Consider the following 17,394-nt stretch of genomic DNA (forward strand, 5'->3'; position numbering starts at 1 on the left):
CAGTGGCTCTCATATATTGTTTTTGATTATCTTACTTTGTTTCATCTTTACACAAATAATTTTATTAAAATTTCTTCTAAATTTTTTTTCCAAAAATATTTATTATGATATCTTAAAATGTTTTTGTTCACAAATAATTATTTTTTCATAATTTTTTTTTAAAGTAAATATCTTCTCTGTTATTGTGTACAAAAAAGGGAGTTAAAAAACTAATTATTTTTTAACAATTGCATTTTTTAGGGCATTGTACCTTGTTCTGCACCTGACAAACTAAAACATGGTGAAGAACAGGTGAGAATGGAAGATGCGGTTGAAACTATTTATAAAAATAACCCAAAAGGTATGTTTATACAAGTTTGCTAATTTTCTACGCTTTTTAGGAAAATTTCTCCTATTAGTAGCTAAGTTTATGTAATGATTATTAGTTTTGTAAATTTTATTTAAAGTTATTTTACACACAACTACGTGTAAAGGATTTAAAAGTTCTTATGAAGTGCCACTTTGTTCAAGCTCTCTCGTAAGGCTTTTAAAATGTTTACCATTGATCAAAAATTCTGAATGCTTTAGTTTTTAGTTGTCTACGATGCTACAATATATTCTGCAATATAATGTTTCTTTATTATTTTTGTGCTAAATCAAAGTGAATTAAAGTCAATAAATCAAACAGTTCAAAAGTTGAAAGAATTTTTATGCATATAAAATGTACTATTTGCTTCTACTGATTTAAGCATTTAATATTGTTATCAATGCAAGTCACTTTTAAATTTATTATTATTATATTTTTTTGTTGTTGCTGAATTTAATGCATTAAATCTTTGTCGATAAGATAAATAGTTTCAGAGTTAGGAATTTTATTCATGCAAAGTACAGTTCAAAAATCATGCTTTATTTATAATTGCAATCTGTTTAACTGTTATAAATGTTCAAGCCATTTAATATATCTTTAAATAATTGATAACTAAAAAACGGATTGGAAAGAAAATAATTGTAGTTCCTCAGTACTGTAGTTCTTAAATAATTAACAATACACTCTTATTTACGAAACACTTTTTCAGGGGTGCTACGCCTGCGCCATTTGCGACAAACTGAGACAAAACGGCATAACTGTGCCATTTTGCGACATTTAGCTCAGCTTCTGCCAAAGCTGCGCCATTCTGAGACAAAACGTCCAAAATTTGACAAACCTGAATTCAGTTTCAAATATTAATCCACATCAGCGTGAGTCATTGGAGAGCATTTTGCCGTTCACGCCTCCTAAATACGTCATTTAAATGTCAGAAATTTCGTTTGGCAAATCAGCTATTGGAATGCATATAGAATATGTGTTTCGTGTCTACAATTGGATTATGTACAGCAGTGAGTAGCAATCAGTATCGTATGCACGTGATCTTGTAAAAAAAGAGGGTATTCTTCCCTTATTCTATTGGTTATTATCTTACTTTTTTTTCTTCTGTACAGTGCACGTAATTATTCAGGAATGAAAGACTTCCGCAAAAAAGCGGAAATCCGCTTTTTTCTCCCAATTTTTAAAATTTCCGACCATGTTCCAAAAAGTTAAATTTTTAGAGAGTCCAATTAGAGAAACCCTAGCTGCCAGAACGATAGTCGGATTACCGCGACTTCCGCTATAGAGTGGAAAGGAGTCTAAGCGTTTCGTTTCGACCGCCGGTATTTGATTTTTTTTTGTTTGGCTGATTTTCGGAATTTTAAATATTAGGAACTACGCTGGAATATGCTAAAATCGCGATTTTTAATCAGACGATTTTAATATCAATCATCGATTTTCGTATTTAACTGATTTAAAACTTACGTGTTGCGATTTTTTTTACGCTATTTAAAAATCATACTAGCAATTCCTATTCACTCAATTTAAAAATTCAATATCGCGATCTGTATTCTCGCGAGTTTAAAATCCAACGTCGCAATTCGTATTCACGCATTTTTAAATCCAATATTGCGATTCGTTATCACGCAGTTGTAATATCAGATCTCGTTTTTCGTATTTGTACGCTATTTAAAAATTACTCATTGCGATTCGTATTCACGTGATCTAAAAATTATGCATCGTGATTCTTATTTACGCGATTTAAAAATTCAATATCGCTATTTGTATTTTCGCGTTTTTTAAATCCAACCGCACGATTCATATTCGCGTGATTTTAAAATCCGATATCGTGATTCATATTCCCTTGATTTTAAAATCAAAAATCGCGATTCATATTCACGTGATTTTAAAATCCAATATCGTGATTCATATTCACGCGATTTTGAAATCCAATATCGCGATTCATATTCACGCGATTTTAAAATCAAAAATCGCGATTCATATTCACGCTATTTTAAAATCCAATATCGTGATTCATATTCACACGATTTTGAAATCCAATATCGTGATTCATATTCACGCGATTTTAAAATCCAAAATCGCGATTTTAAAATCCAATATCGTAATTCATATTCACACGATTTTGAAATCCAATATCGCGATTCATATTCATGCGATTTTAAAATCCAATATCGCGATTCATATTCACGCGATTTTAAAACCCAATATCGCAATTCATATTCACGCGATTTTAAAATCCAGTATCGTGATTCTAGAAAGAAGTAGAATTAAGTTTTTTCTTGAATTAGTTACTGTAAAGATGTGATATATTTTTCTACAGTTGTTGCATTTAAACGATTACTAAGTGCATTCATAATTACATTTTATGATTGTATATTTAGCTATATAAATTAAAAGAACATAGTCAACTAACTGATCTTGTGAATGCAAGAAAGTTTCAATCTACTAGTCAATGCCAACTAAAAAGTTTACTTTTATACTTAATAAGGGATGCAAGTCATTTTAAAAAGAAAAGTATATTTATATGTGTCTTTTTAAATTGTTTATAATAGTTTTTATATATTTCTGTTTGTTATAAAAATGTTATATATGCTAATTTTTGGCTATGAAGTGCTCCCTAAAATTTTCTTGAAAAATTCCTACCTAAAATATTTCAAAATTTCACTGCACCGACTGAATTCTATCAAAGAGTGGTTTTTTTGTGTTATTTACATTTTCTTAAACTCTCATTATTTAATTACTGAATTTCTCTTTTAATTATTGAAATCTGTAGACCTTCCATTGTAACTGAATAGTTATATATTTTGAGATGAAATTTGAGCTCAAAATAAAATGGGTATTTTCCCCTTTGAATTACCAAAACTAAATAGATATTTCTTTTTAGAAAGGTTACACCATTATATTTTAAATAATAAGAAAGTTAAAATTTACTTTGTAAAATTCTGGAACAGATACTATTCATTGGCATAAATGATAAATGCAATATATATGAAAACAACAGAGTTCTCAAAGCAATTTTGTGGACTCTTATAATCAATCATATGCAGGTTTTTTAAAATCCTAGCAATAGTGAATGTATGTATAATTGTAGTACTCCTAGTATGCTATTAATGGTTTTATTGATCCTGAAAATTATCTTTATATTGTTATCAAACTGATTAATAGTCATTTTAGCTGAGATAAACTGAGTCAAAAAATAATTTTAGCTGAGACAAACTGAGCCAAAAAGAGATTTTAACTGAGACGAAATGCAATTTCTGGTGAGACAATTTGATATTTTGCGAGTAGCACCCCTGCTTTTTTGAAAAATTAGTCACATTGATGAATGTGTGGTTTTATTAGCTTCAGCATAAAGAATATGTAAAAAACTATACTTTACTTGTCCAGAGTTGCCACTTCACAGGGAAAAACTGGAAAATACAGGGAATTTTAATTTTTTCTTTACAAACTGGGAAAATACAGGGAATTTTGTTTCTCATTTTTGTCTTTTAAAAAATGGTGACCACTCAAAGCGGGTATGGGATATTTAACCATGGAATTTTAACTATACTAAACTATTTTATTTAATATAGCATTATGTAAATGTGTTCAGCTGTTTTTCCAGCAATTGAAACTAATAAATATAGTGAGCCCAATATAGCTCACACAAGAGCACAGTAATTGTTGTTTCCTCTTAATATATTGTGTATAATATGTACAGGGAATTTTTTTTCCTTCCAGATTTGAGTGGCAACCCTGTTGTCTAAATAGCAATATCAAATGTATAAACTACTAGTCAAACATTGTGCATGTTATGCTTAAAACTACCAATTTCTACACTTATGGTACATTGTGCATGTTATGCTTAAAACTACCAATTTCTACACTTATGGTTCTATCATCTCATAATACTAAAGAAATATTGTGAGATAATTGAACCATAAGTGTTTTGTAAATCAGAGTGTTATTGTTAATGAACTATAGTACTGAGGAACTACAATTATTTTCTTTCCAATCTCTTTTTTAGTTATCACTTATTTAATGATATATTAAATGGCTTATAACAGTCAAACAGATTGCAATTATGAATTGTTTAAAAAATTGTTTTAATGTTTGATATTTCTCTTTGAAAAAGAGTTTCTTCTATTTCTTTCGCTGGAGTTGGAGGAAACTTATTTCTTCTCGGGCAGCTTTTATACTGTAGTAGAAACTTTCCATTTCTGGTCATGGTTATCTGTTAATTGCATTAATTCTTCAAGACAAAACAAGTTTATCCATTCATTTCACTACTGGATGTAATGTTTAATTGTAAAGGATTTATATATTTTTTGCTAACTAATTTTTTTCTACATGTTTAGAACACGCCATTGAAGATTTAGAAGGATATGAAGATCAGTGGGAGCAAAAATATAGAGAAGTTGATTCAAACAGACTGGTTGATTGCATTCCACGATACGTGAGAGATAACTACTCTTATTTGTTGGAAGATGAGTCTGCATTCCGCTGTGGTAATCGTTTTTCAGGCTTTGATGATAGCTATGATCAACTAAATACAGCATATATTGCTTCACCACCTGCTACTGGTGGTACTGCTGATGGAATTGCTTCTAGTTAGTATCCAACACTCATAAAAATAGTTATAAAAAATTTCCTTTATTTGCACTAGTATCTAATCCATAGTATAAAACTGTTCTTTGGAATTAAAATAAAAATCTTGTTTTTTTTAAAAATGTTTTTCATATTTTTACATTTGTTGTATTCTTGAAATTCACATTTAAATTAAAAATTTTTACATTTGGATCTATAAATACTTTGATCTTTATGTTCTTTTCAGTATAGATTTATTTGTTTGAACATATAATATTTATCAGTGTATACTTATAACATCTGTCAAGTTTATTTGCTTTTGTGTTTATTTTATGTTTACATATTATTCACGCATCTTTTTTTAAAAAATATTTTTTTTCTATTCCTTAAAAAAAAAAAATTTTATACAGTTATTTTCATAAAATTTCTTAAAAGAAGAGAAAATAAAAACTTTATTTCGAGGCATAATATTCTTCCGACTTTTGGAGGAATTTCGAACTTTCTAAACTTAAGAAAATTTTCAGAGAGTAAATATCAAAAGAAAATGCTATGTTAAATGTCTATTCATCTATGTTTCTACATTATTTTGTTTTACTGTGTTTTATTTTTTTTGTTCATAATTTATGAATAAAGCCTAACAGTTTGTTGGACTGTCAATGTACACATAAAGTAAAAGTTTTAATAAGTATGAATATAATATAATTTTTTAGAAAAAAGATTGTTTCATAAAATTTTTTATTAAATTTTTTCATTATTTGAGTTTATAGGTACTTTTAGACTTTTTGTTCTTTTCCCATCTCATGTCTCTATTTAGAATAAAAATCATAATTTTTAACTAAATAAAAGTGTGATAAAAAGTATTAAAAAATAGTTTAGAGCTGCCTGTTATTTTACTTATTTTTAAACTTGTGAAGAAAAATATTTGAATGAATATGAATTAATTGCAGGTGAAGAGCTACAGACTATTATAAATGAACTGGATAAAATGAGGGCTGAAAGAAAGGAACTGTATGAAGCAGAATTTATGCACTTTCTTGAAGAAAGCCAAAGTAAAAATTATTTCAGCTCTAATATATTTATAATTGGAACTATAATTTTATTACAGTTTTACTATAAATCTTATAATAATAGCGTTATTTTTTTCATTAGAATTATTTATCCATTCTAATTGGAATTTTTTTTTTAATTTGGATATTTATATTATCTTGAAATTATTTATCCCTGTATTTCATAATATTCCTATTAATCCATAATTTTCTTTTAAATCAAATTAATTAAAAAAAATTGCATTTTTCAAATTTATACATATTTTAAAATTTAAATATACATTTTTGTAATTTCCATAGAAGAGTTTTTTTTTTATTAAGTATCAAATTAGATTATAATATAGTTCGTCAGAAAATAAAAATTAAAGATAAATCATGTAAAAGCAAAATTTCAAAAATTTATCTTGGCTACATTATGCTTCATTTTATGACAAAGTTTATATACTGCAAGGTTAAGCACAGCAGTTTTTCATGCATAGGATACCAAAGAGGAGCAACTGTTTCCTTTCCCTTTTTAAGTTATATCTATAAGGAATTTAATTTTATAGTTTTGATTAAAATCAAGATAAGTTATTTGATATCTTAAAAGCAGTGAGACTATTAGTTTTTATCAAAGATTAGAAATTAAATAAAAGGACGTAAAAAAAATCCTACGAAAAAACTTGCAGACATTTTTGAGGAAAAATTTTTTTTCTTCCATCTTACTATTTCATTATTTTAAAATGTAAGAATCTTAGTATATGAACTTGCTGAACTCCTAAATATGCCTCAAATGAAGCAAGAATCTTGTTGTGGCTCCTGAAAATTGTAAATTTATTTATTGTATGGTAATTTTGTTGTTTTGTTAAAAATGAACTATTATTTTGCTCCTAAAATAATCTGTGAATCTTGAAGTTATTTAAAGAGATTCAACATTGTGTGTTATTAGGCTTTGTTAAGGGTGTTTTGTTATATTGTTATAAAAGTAAAGAACTGAGAGTTTGTTGTTGATCTGAGAGAAGGGATGGGTGCTGCTCTTTCATTTGAGTGATGAATTTTTGTCTTTAAAAAAAAAGTTTTTTTTTTTCCCTTAAAAAGTTCTTTTTTTTAATCAAATTTGGTTAACTTTTGTTTAAAATAAAAACTCCTAGTTTTCATTTACAGTCTCCATTATCTAAAAATATGCAACATTGTGTTGCATTTTATTATTAGAGTGTAGCGAATTCTTTTAGTGATTATTATTAATTTAATAAGTTGTGAAAGTAGTAATTGTATGTAACACGCAAGTCTTTTGATAGCATTATTTTTTATACGCTACAAATCTTAATCTTTTAAAAATAAGTGTTGCATTTTGTTTCTTATTTTAGTTTAAAGACTATACATTTATACCTTATTTTTAAATTGATTGATTTTCAGATTGATTGATTTTCAGATTGATTTCAGTAAACTACATTATGTAATTTTCATTTTATCATTATTCTCTATTTGTTATCCTTTTCCAATTTGTACAGTCGTGGTTAGTATTTCAATTTTTATCATATTAGCCGTTTAAATTATAACTAATTCATTTGTAAATGTGTGTGTTTTATTTTGCAGATCAAGTAAAGCCTACTGTAGCAGATAAAGCTATTGAAGTTCAAACTCTAAAACAACCAACTGAAGATAAAAGTGTAGAAATTTGTAATATACCCTTGCAGGAAGACAAACCATCAACATCAGTGAGTGTTCAAGTGGATCTCTTAAGGGGTGGAATTATGGATTTTCAAAGAAGGTGCATAATTTTCTGTCATAATTATAATTAATGTGTGAAATGAGTTTAGGAAATATTTTTTTTGACAAAATGTTATAAACACCATTCTACCTATACTATTGTATAAGAGTTTACTTTTGAGAATTTATTTTATTTGAAAATATAACGTTGCTTTTTGTTTACCGTAATATGTTCATGTAAGGATTGTAAAATTTAAAATTTTCACTGCGAATCATTGAAACTTCTTCCATTTCTCCAGTAACTGTATTCATTTGAATTCCTGTATTTATATTATAGTTCCTAGTATCTATATTATATTTCTCTTGTATCTATGTTGTATTACATTGCGTTTTTCATGATATGACTGGGCAATTTTATTGCTATTGCCTCAGAATTTTATTGCTATTTTGCGGCTAATAATTTGGAAACAATTTGACTACAGGGTTGCTATGCTACCGGGAACGGTCAGGAAAGTTCACATTTTTGATCCATAATAATGTGTAAAAACTCCGGGAGTTAGATTTAGCGAGGGCCAAACGTGCCATCTTTGCGCCAACATTTCCTGTTGAACGCATTTTCTAAGTAAATTTTGTTTCCACCCATCTGGCATGGTGCTAAATTTCCCAGAACCGTAGCATGCCATGGTTTTGTGACTTAAAGAACTTTCATCTGGAAAAGGGTTATTGGTTGTTAGATTCTATAACAGATAGAAGGGTGAACGGACTTCAGATTGTTTATTCTTATTTTTGCATCAGAAATTTATTGTGATGAATATTGTTTTATAATCTCTTACCAATCTTTAATGTTTTTATTGTAAATTTCCTTTATGCTCTATCACTTGATTAATGAATTTATTTAAATTTGTTATTAAGAACTTACGGAATTTTTGGGGATGGCTGCTCCACTTGGAATTTATAAAGCATTCATGATGATTCCATCATAATTTTGTTGTTTGATGGTAATTTTATTAGCAGTTATTTTTTTCGTCTCCTTTAACATTATTTTTCTAATTTTGATATTTTTAATACAAAGTTCTTACAATGTTTGAATTTCGATTTTGAGTTATGACTTTCTAATGAGTTTGATTTGTGGCGATTCTATCGTAATTTGACATTGTTTGATAGTTTTTTCGACTGTTATTTATTATTTTTTCAGCCCTTTTCACTTAGTTTTTCAAATTCCAATATTTTTAGTACAATGTTATTATGACATGAGAATCTTGATTTCAAATTATCTCTTTCTGACGTGTTTGATTTGTTACGATTCCATCTTAATCTCACAATGTTTGGTGATAGTTTTTTCCACTGTTATTTATCATTTTCTGAGCTCTTTTCTCACTGAATTGCTGATATTTTTATTTCTATGTCGACGACATTCGAATTTAAATTATCACTCTTTGACATGTTCGATTCGGGGTAATTCCATCGTAACTTCACATTGGTGGATTAAAATTTTTTCTTCCTTTTCCACAAGGTTTTCCAAACTCCAATATTTTTAACGTGCTATTACAAGCGGATTTTGAATTCGAGTGTTGACTCGTTCGATTCGTGAAAAGGCTGTAATAAAACACGTCATTTCCAACCATTTTTTCAGAGTATCCAACAGGGAAGAGTTTTATCTGATTATTGTTATAAAGTGAAATTTTGTGAAAGCTTCATTTTTACAAATTTGAATTTCGGGAAGGGGCAGTTCTTTAAAAATTAAAAATTTATAAAGGAGCCTTTTTTTAGTAAATTTTTTTTTTTTTGTAGTTTAGTGCTTTTAATAAATCTTTGGTTTAGCTTCCATTAAATGAATAACATCAATTAACTTATATATTTGCTAGTTTAGTTTTGGTACTTATAATTAAAATAATTTTCTTTTTATTAATTTCACAGTTTTACCATTGTAATTTATATTTTTTATTGATATATCCGTCTTATTTATGATTCATTTTTCAAAAATAGTAAATATTAACTTATTGCATTATTATAGTTTTTCTTCGTTTCTTTTTCTCTTTTTATTCTCAAAAACATTTGTCCTTTGATTAAATATGATTTAATTTTAATTATATACAGATTATTTGTATAATGTTTTTTTTATTTAGTTTTTTTATATATTTTATTTAGTTTTTTTTATTATTTTTCTTATGATGACTTAATTGTTGAAAAGTTGCTCTTTTATTTTATTTTTTGTCTTCTTGCAAGTTTGTTTCATATTTTAGGAAAATTTAGTCAAATTAAATATCTAGTTTTAAAATTTCTTGGATGAAAAATAAATTTTACTCTTTTTTTTATTGCAAAATTGATCATTTAAAATTTTAAATAAATCATTGCATAATATTTCTATTGAACATGTTTCAGTTAAAAAAAAATTTTTTTTGAAAACTGGATTGTCAAAAAATTTAAATCTTTTGTAACCTCGAATTAGTGGCTCTTCATTTAGAAATTTTAATGTAATTAAAGTTTATCAAAATTAATTTAAAAGGTTGATAAAATTTGCTGTGCTAGTTATGTAGCTTTTGTTAATTTTTTGTGGGAAGGCAGTTTGTCAAACATGGTTCAGTCTAATGTTGTATTTGGTCTCTGGGCTGCAGATTATGTACCACTATCAAACATTTTTCTGTTATTAAACATTTTTATTTTGAACCCATAGAATCATTTTGTTGTTTTTCTCTTTTAGGAATTTAGGGTCCAAACTTATGTCGCATGAAAACGGTTTGGGCAAGTACTCGGTGGATCGTGAACGGACTCTGTTGGAAAACAATCAATCAAGTTCTCACTCAGAAAACTGGTCTTCAACTAGTTACTTTTCTCTTCCTTCTAATCATGGTATGCCAAGTTTATCTAGACCCAGAGATCCTCTTTATGCTACCACTTCTACTAAGGTGCTTACACCCCCTAAAGATTGCATTCCTTTATCAAAAGCACCTATAGAATTGGACACCACCTCAAAACCTGATGCTGTACTATTCCCAAAGGAAAAGGTATCTCCCACTAAAAAGTTGGACCAAACGAAAGTCTCGCCCACGACCGAGAAACCAGATGGGCGGCAGATTCTTGACCAATCATTGAGAAAATCGAAACTTGCTTATTATGTCAAAAAAGTAGCTGATAAATACCTAGAAAATAATTACATAAAAGCATCTACACCATGTACTTCTCGTGATGTTGATGACGCAGTGACTAGAAGTGACCGACTGAGCTCCTCTTTTTATCAGAAGAGAATGGAAGAAGCAAAAGCAAGTTCATCTGCTGGGATATCACAAGAAGAAAGTCCAAAACTTCTTGATCGATCTTCTTTTGAGGGCTCAGTGAGTTTAGAATCATCATCACCAGAAAATCCTAGAGTGCCTATGTCTCTTTACTGGGGTGGACTGCCATATCAGAGAGAAGAAAATAGTGTAAAAACTGACCAAGAATTTTATTTTAAATCTACAAATGTCATTACACCTCCCACGAAAGCTGCAAATGACAAAGTATCCCGTGATCCCCATAGGTTTCGTGATTTAAGTACAATTCTTGAAATCGATTCGGCTTATACGAACGATACAGTTCCTTCTTTTATTGACCTGAGTTCATCTTTCAAAAAGTTGAGTACAGGTGGCAGAGATCGCGTTCGAGATAGAAAATGTCCTGAAGATATGGATGTTTCACCTGTCAGTCTCCTAGAGCCACCCTCTTCCAAAATATCGGAATTAGCTAAGAGTATAAAATTTGTTTCAGATACAACTGATTCAAAAAGAATCAGAGAGTCATTACCCATAGTTTCTGGAACTCTTGAAGATCTTCAAACTCCTAAATCGAATATAGAAACATCAACTCCGAGGCATCCACCATCTTTAACACGGATTGGTAGAGAATTACATGAGCACAGAACTATAACAACTGAATCTGGCATGTCATCACTTCTCGCGGCTTCTCAGAGAACACCTTACTCGTCTAGTTTTCAAGATTCCTATAGAAGACCTCCATATTTGACTGATGTAGACACTCTGCCAAAATATTTCGAAGATGTAAGCACTGTGAAACAAAGTAATAGATTTATAAAATACCATGGTGGCTTTGAAATGACACCTTTTAAGTCAAGCTATATGGACGCTCCATCATTTCCCCCTAAACTTCCAATTGAAGATAAAGAAATAGCTCCCAAAAACCATGGCTCCAAGCAAGTCGTTTCACCTGATAGCAGTGGTGGAAGTTTCAAACCTGCCTCACCTTACATATCTTCAAGTCATTCTCCTCGAGATGGCATTCTTGATAAAGTAGATGCATTATTGGAAAAACAATATGAAAGCAGTAGTGGGAGTTTCAAGGCACCTCGCTCCTATATATCTTCATCCACACAGTCTCCTCAAGAGGACAAAGTTGCCATGTCACGTGAAAAATATGCTCATAAAAAATTGACTCATGCATGCGATCAAAACATATCAGACAGTTCAAGTAGTATGAAGCCCCCCACACACTTCTCTTATTCATCTAGCAATGAGCAAAGCAGTCATTCACAAGAAAGAATTGTTCCGAGACCCATTCCTGATTCATCAAAAAAGCTTCAAAGAAGGATCCCATCTGGCACAGTGACAGAGGAAGATAGTGCTGAAAGTTTTACTAATATCACACCTGGGTCTTACATATCTAGCCCTGCAACTTCTGGACCACATAGTCCTTTTAAATCTAGAGGTGGTGAAGTTATGGATGAAAATATTAAATATCAGCATGAGTCAATTTATTCAGAGGATTCCAGTGAGACATTTAAGAGCCCGGAGTATCCAAGATCGGGTAATCTTAACACTCGCATTTCAGTACCCTTGTTAGAAGAAACCCTTTCCCTCCATTCTTTACATTCTAATAACAGTTCTGCCTCATCTAAAAGTAGCCTTTTAGACCCACTTTTGAATGTACTTCATAAATTTCGTGTGACAACTGATGCAAAATATCTGTTTTCTGACTTAAATCCTGATATGGAATCGCCAAGTGATCCACATTATTTTCAGTACAATTTTTCAATGGGTGATGGGTCTCATTTTAAACAGAATCAGATAGGGGAAATTATAGCTGATGCAGCACGTAATGCGAATAAACTTACTTTCGCTAAAAGTGGTTTGGTTGAAAAAGAAAACCATGCCCAGAAATCAACGGAGGTAGTATCACAAGATTGTGCAAAAAGTTGTGGTTCGGGTTTTTTTGTGCCCCAGCTCCATGAAAAAGATTTGCAATCGGTTGAAAATAGTGAAGCAAACTCATACAAAATTAAGTCGTCTCAGTCTGAAGGATTTGATGCACAACTGAGACATAACAATTATTTGGATTCTAAAGATAAAAAAAGTACAAAATTTCTGTTGAACTCAAAAAATGCTGCTGAGTTATGTATTGAAGATAAAATTGCAGTAAACAGAGCTTTTGAAGATGGTGCCAAAAAGTGTGGTTCAGATTTTTTTGTACCACAGCTTGAAGGAATAGAAATACATTTAGATGCACCTTGTAATAAAAACCGTGGGAAAATTATGGCTGTACCTTGCCAGTCTGCTGAATTTGTTCCAAAACTGTCACCTGGTGACTTTCCAGATTCTAAAATTGCTGAAAGCACAAGCCCAAATTCCAAAAATGTGGTATCAAATGGAAAGGATTGTCATTTGAGTAACTGCAATGGATCTAAAAATAAATTAGAGACATTAGTTTTGACTTTGAATGATAAATTTCACTACCCAACCAGAAATAATTCATCTGCTGATAAAACTAAAGAGGTATGTTCTTGAAAATATTTTATTGAAGCTATATAAAGTTTATTCTTTGCACACTTAAGATGTTTAGCTCTTACTTTAAGATGGTTGCAAGCAAAGTGGGATTCATTATGGACCCACAATTTTCAATTATTGTCCGTAAGTGTTATTTTATAAAGTTTCCTTAGTAGGTGTTTGTAACCCTTTTTTTTATAATTTTACAGCTTAAAAAAATATATATATATTTCAAAATTTAAAGCTTTGTGTTTATGCAAGACCAATCACAAAATTGACTCCACCTCGTAATTTTTCAGAAATTTTCTTCTTTTGTTATCTGTCAATACTACTTTAAGAGTATACTATTTTCAGAAATCAAAAAAAGGAGAAAAAAATGGTTGCTAATAAATAATAGTGAAGCCGCGATAGCATGGTTGGTAGGACGTTGGCCCTATAACTAAAAGGTTGTAAGTTCAATCCTCGCCTGCCAAACACTCCACTCCTCATGTTGTAAATGGTGACTGGTGCACGTTAAATCTGTCGACTCATTAAGTCCTCCATGTTCCCAAAACATATCAATACCTCTAGAGGTACTGAATTAGATATTGATCGTTCTCAGGTTCAGGCCAAAATTTCAGTCTGTGGATAAATAAATGTGGCCGCCCTATAAACAGGTTGTGATGTATGTTTAGCTGAAATCTTATTCTTGGTTATTGATAGCGTCACTGAAAAACAAGAAATGCACCCTCCATTTTAAATTCGCTTGGCTTCACCAAGCAGACTTGCTGACATTAGAAACAACAATAAGGAAACCGAAACTGAAAAACATTTATTTGAGATAATATGAAATTAAAATAGAGCCCGTAACAGACTCTACTTGGTTGTGCTAAGTATAATTTAGTATCTGTTTACATGATTTCAATGATGTAAATATTTATTTTAATAAATTATTTGGATTTGTTAGTTTGCTATAAATGTTTATTTAAAATTGTAATTGAAATATTATGATATGTGAATATTAATCATTTATATTCTCAACAATCATTAATAATCTCATAAATTATTAATATTCTCATATCATGGATAGTCACTAATAGGTATTTGTTATTAAATCATTTGAATTGGTTTCTTAAACTGCTATAAATGGAAAATATAAATACCAAACTATTCAGTAAACTGATTAATTATAATTGTAGGCAGAAATGAAAAATTTAACCACAATTAATATATAGGATCTGTTTTTCTGTTCCTAGTATTTTTTTTTGTCATTTAAAATTATTGTAAAATAATTTTTAATACTATAATTCTTCAATTTCAGAATTTGTCATCAAAAATTCTTAAAAACATTATTCAACATCACGTTATTCCTATCAGGTTAGTATCAGATTTTCTCATTAAATATAAATAAATTTTTCTAAACAATTTAAAAGTTTTTATAGTTATCATATCTATAAAAACTTTTTAACTGTAATAATATAACTGTTATATCTATTTTATACAGATTTCAATTTAATTTATTAAATATTTTGTTGTGTGTTCCAAATTACTTAAAATTTATATAAATATATCATTCAGAGAATGAACAATAATCTGTTTCATTTTGTAAGAATTGTTCCTATTTTGAGAATTGAATATTCATTTTGGTTTTAAAAAAAAAGATTTTAGTTCACCTGTCCCTCCCCACCAGTGTGACCTAGTAATCTTTCCCCCTTTTACCTCATTTCGTTTTTGCCCCAGACTAAGATTATGACATTGTTTCATTAAGTTATCTGGGTATGATTTCATAATTATGATTATTGTTATGATGTTAGTTTCACTCAATATAGTGATTTTGTGCTCTGGTGGCGTAAATGTTTAATTTTCCCCCATCCTTTTTTAAAAAATTAAGGTTATTTATAATAAAAGAAAGGGTAATTAATTGTGCTATATAGACTAAAGCAAAAACATCATAAATGAAGCTCAAATTAGTGTTTATTAATTTTTGCTTTCTTCACCTTTTTGCTATTGTAAGCTTATATGTACGGTAGAGTCTCGATAATTCTAGGTGGAGAGTACCAAGACTACCTCAAACTTTCAGAAACTCGAATTTTTTAAAACTCAAAATTTAATAAATATTTCCATGAAAAGAAACAAAGCTATTTTTAAATTTTAGTATTTAGTTGAAAAATATATTATATTTAAAGAAAATATAATTACATTAGAGGATCAGGGAACATTTACTACATTAAACCAAGTTACAATATTCATTATTACTACATCAGGTTAATTTTACTTAAAAATAATTGTCTAATGTTTTTTGTTCAAACACACTATTTATATATTTTAGAGTGTTAAACACACAATGTCGTTTTTCAACATTTAATTGTAGTAATAGTCATATAATCAATTGTAATAATTGTTCCACGTGTTGTGTGTGTGTTTGTCATTATTTGAGAGCAAGACTACCTTTCCCCCCCATAGCTCGGACAATTGGGAAACTCGAACAGCCGAGACTTGAACTATTGAGACTACTGTATTGGATAAAGTACATAGCTAGTGGCAAAATGCTCTACTAGTTATTTGAGCTTTAAAATTGCCGTTTTTGTATATAAATTCTTTAACAGAGGATCAGAATTTGTCACATTGGTCTAACTCTAGAAAATTTTATAGTTATTGAAATAATGTTATTGGTGATTATGATTTTTGTGCACTTCTAGTTACAACTCAAGTTACCAGTCAACTGCAAGAAAAACATTTGAAGAAATAACTGAAGTAAATAACATTTTTTTTTAAAAATATTTATTGAAAGCATTTAAATCATTTCTTAAACATGTTTTTAAAGTTTACAACTGTACTGTGTGATTTAGTTGCTTAAATTAAAATTTTTTATCTGCCTAAAAAATGTATTTAATAATAAATAATTATAATAGATATAATTAAGTATTATATTCTTGAATTTAATTTAAAATATTATATTATAAATGGTTAGTGCATTGATGCTAATGAACAATTTCTATGATACCATATATTGTCGGTAGTGTCATATATATAACCAGCTTCAAATTATAACTAGTTTGCCTGGAAAGTTAAAACGGCCAGTACGCCATGCTGTTTGGTATTGCCATCATCATGCATAAACTTCTGAATTATTTGTTCATCTTTTGATTGCTTTGCTAGTGTAAAACTAAATATGCTGTTTTCCTATCTAATGCCATTGAAACAATTGGTTTGTTATGAAAAGTGGAATGCCAAAGGAAATGCAGTTATCTTGTTATTGAATTGCCTGATAGTAAATTTTATTAAATTTCAGGTAGATTTTCAGTTAGTAGTAGATTCTGAAAAAAATGAGGTAGATATTCATAAAGTGATCTGACAAGTATGTTGAAACACGTTGGGAAATGTCGTTCTAGTGTATTAAATTGAAGAGATAAAAAAAACTTCAAGTAAATTAGAAAGGAGAAAGTAATTTTAATTTTTTCAGACCTAAATTGCGCATCACTTTTGAAAAGTATGCAGGGAATTTTGTTGATGATAAAAATTTAGTAAGAAAGTAATGCACCCCCTTTTCATTTTAAGTATGTGATTAAAATAATAATAATAAGAAAAAAATAGCATGAATAATTAAATATGTTCTTTTTAATTCACTTGAAAAACAGTTTTTAAAATTTTTATTTTATCATTTAATAAATTTAGACAAATAAAAATAAATTTATGTAACAAAGTGTTTTATTGCAACAGGCAAAGGAGAGTGTAAATGTTTTTATTTATTTTTTATTAAGTTTAATTTTTATTGTTTTAGTTTAGCAGCTCCTAATCTTTTAAATTGTGATTGTGTAATCTTCTAAGAGACCACCAATCATGGAAAATAAACTTTGAAACCCACTAACTATTAAACATACAAGTAAAAAATTTGACAAATAGACATAATGTATGCATTGCGAAAATATATACATAAATACACACACATTGGTTATTATGTAATAGGTGCCTATTTATACACACTTTTCATAGGTATATGCACTTGCTGTCAGAA

At 29.1% G+C, this 17,394-nt stretch overlaps 1 protein-coding gene across 4 annotated transcripts in view; it reads left to right on the plus strand.

The window, feature by feature from the left end:
* LOC107451476 (uncharacterized) overlaps positions 1-17,394 on the plus strand; it is a 46,391-nt gene that overhangs the window by 16,032 nt on the left and 12,965 nt on the right. For all 4 annotated transcript variants that reach the window (XM_016067587.3, XM_016067588.3, XM_016067590.3 and 1 more), the window contains 7 exons: positions 241-340; positions 4,684-4,935; positions 5,860-5,961; positions 7,534-7,708; positions 10,349-13,409; positions 14,701-14,756; positions 16,079-16,133. In XM_016067587.3, coding sequence (XP_015923073.1) covers positions 241-340; positions 4,684-4,935; positions 5,860-5,961; positions 7,534-7,708; positions 10,349-13,409; positions 14,701-14,756; positions 16,079-16,133 — 3,801 coding nt within the window. The remainder of the gene's footprint in view (positions 1-240; positions 341-4,683; positions 4,936-5,859; positions 5,962-7,533; positions 7,709-10,348; positions 13,410-14,700; positions 14,757-16,078; positions 16,134-17,394) is intronic.

Source organism: Parasteatoda tepidariorum, chromosome 3 (genome assembly GCF_982258835.1).
Source record: "Parasteatoda tepidariorum strain Cologne lab strain chromosome 3, Ptep-v5.0, whole genome shotgun sequence".
Taxonomy (NCBI): Eukaryota; Metazoa; Arthropoda; class Arachnida; order Araneae; family Theridiidae; genus Parasteatoda; species Parasteatoda tepidariorum.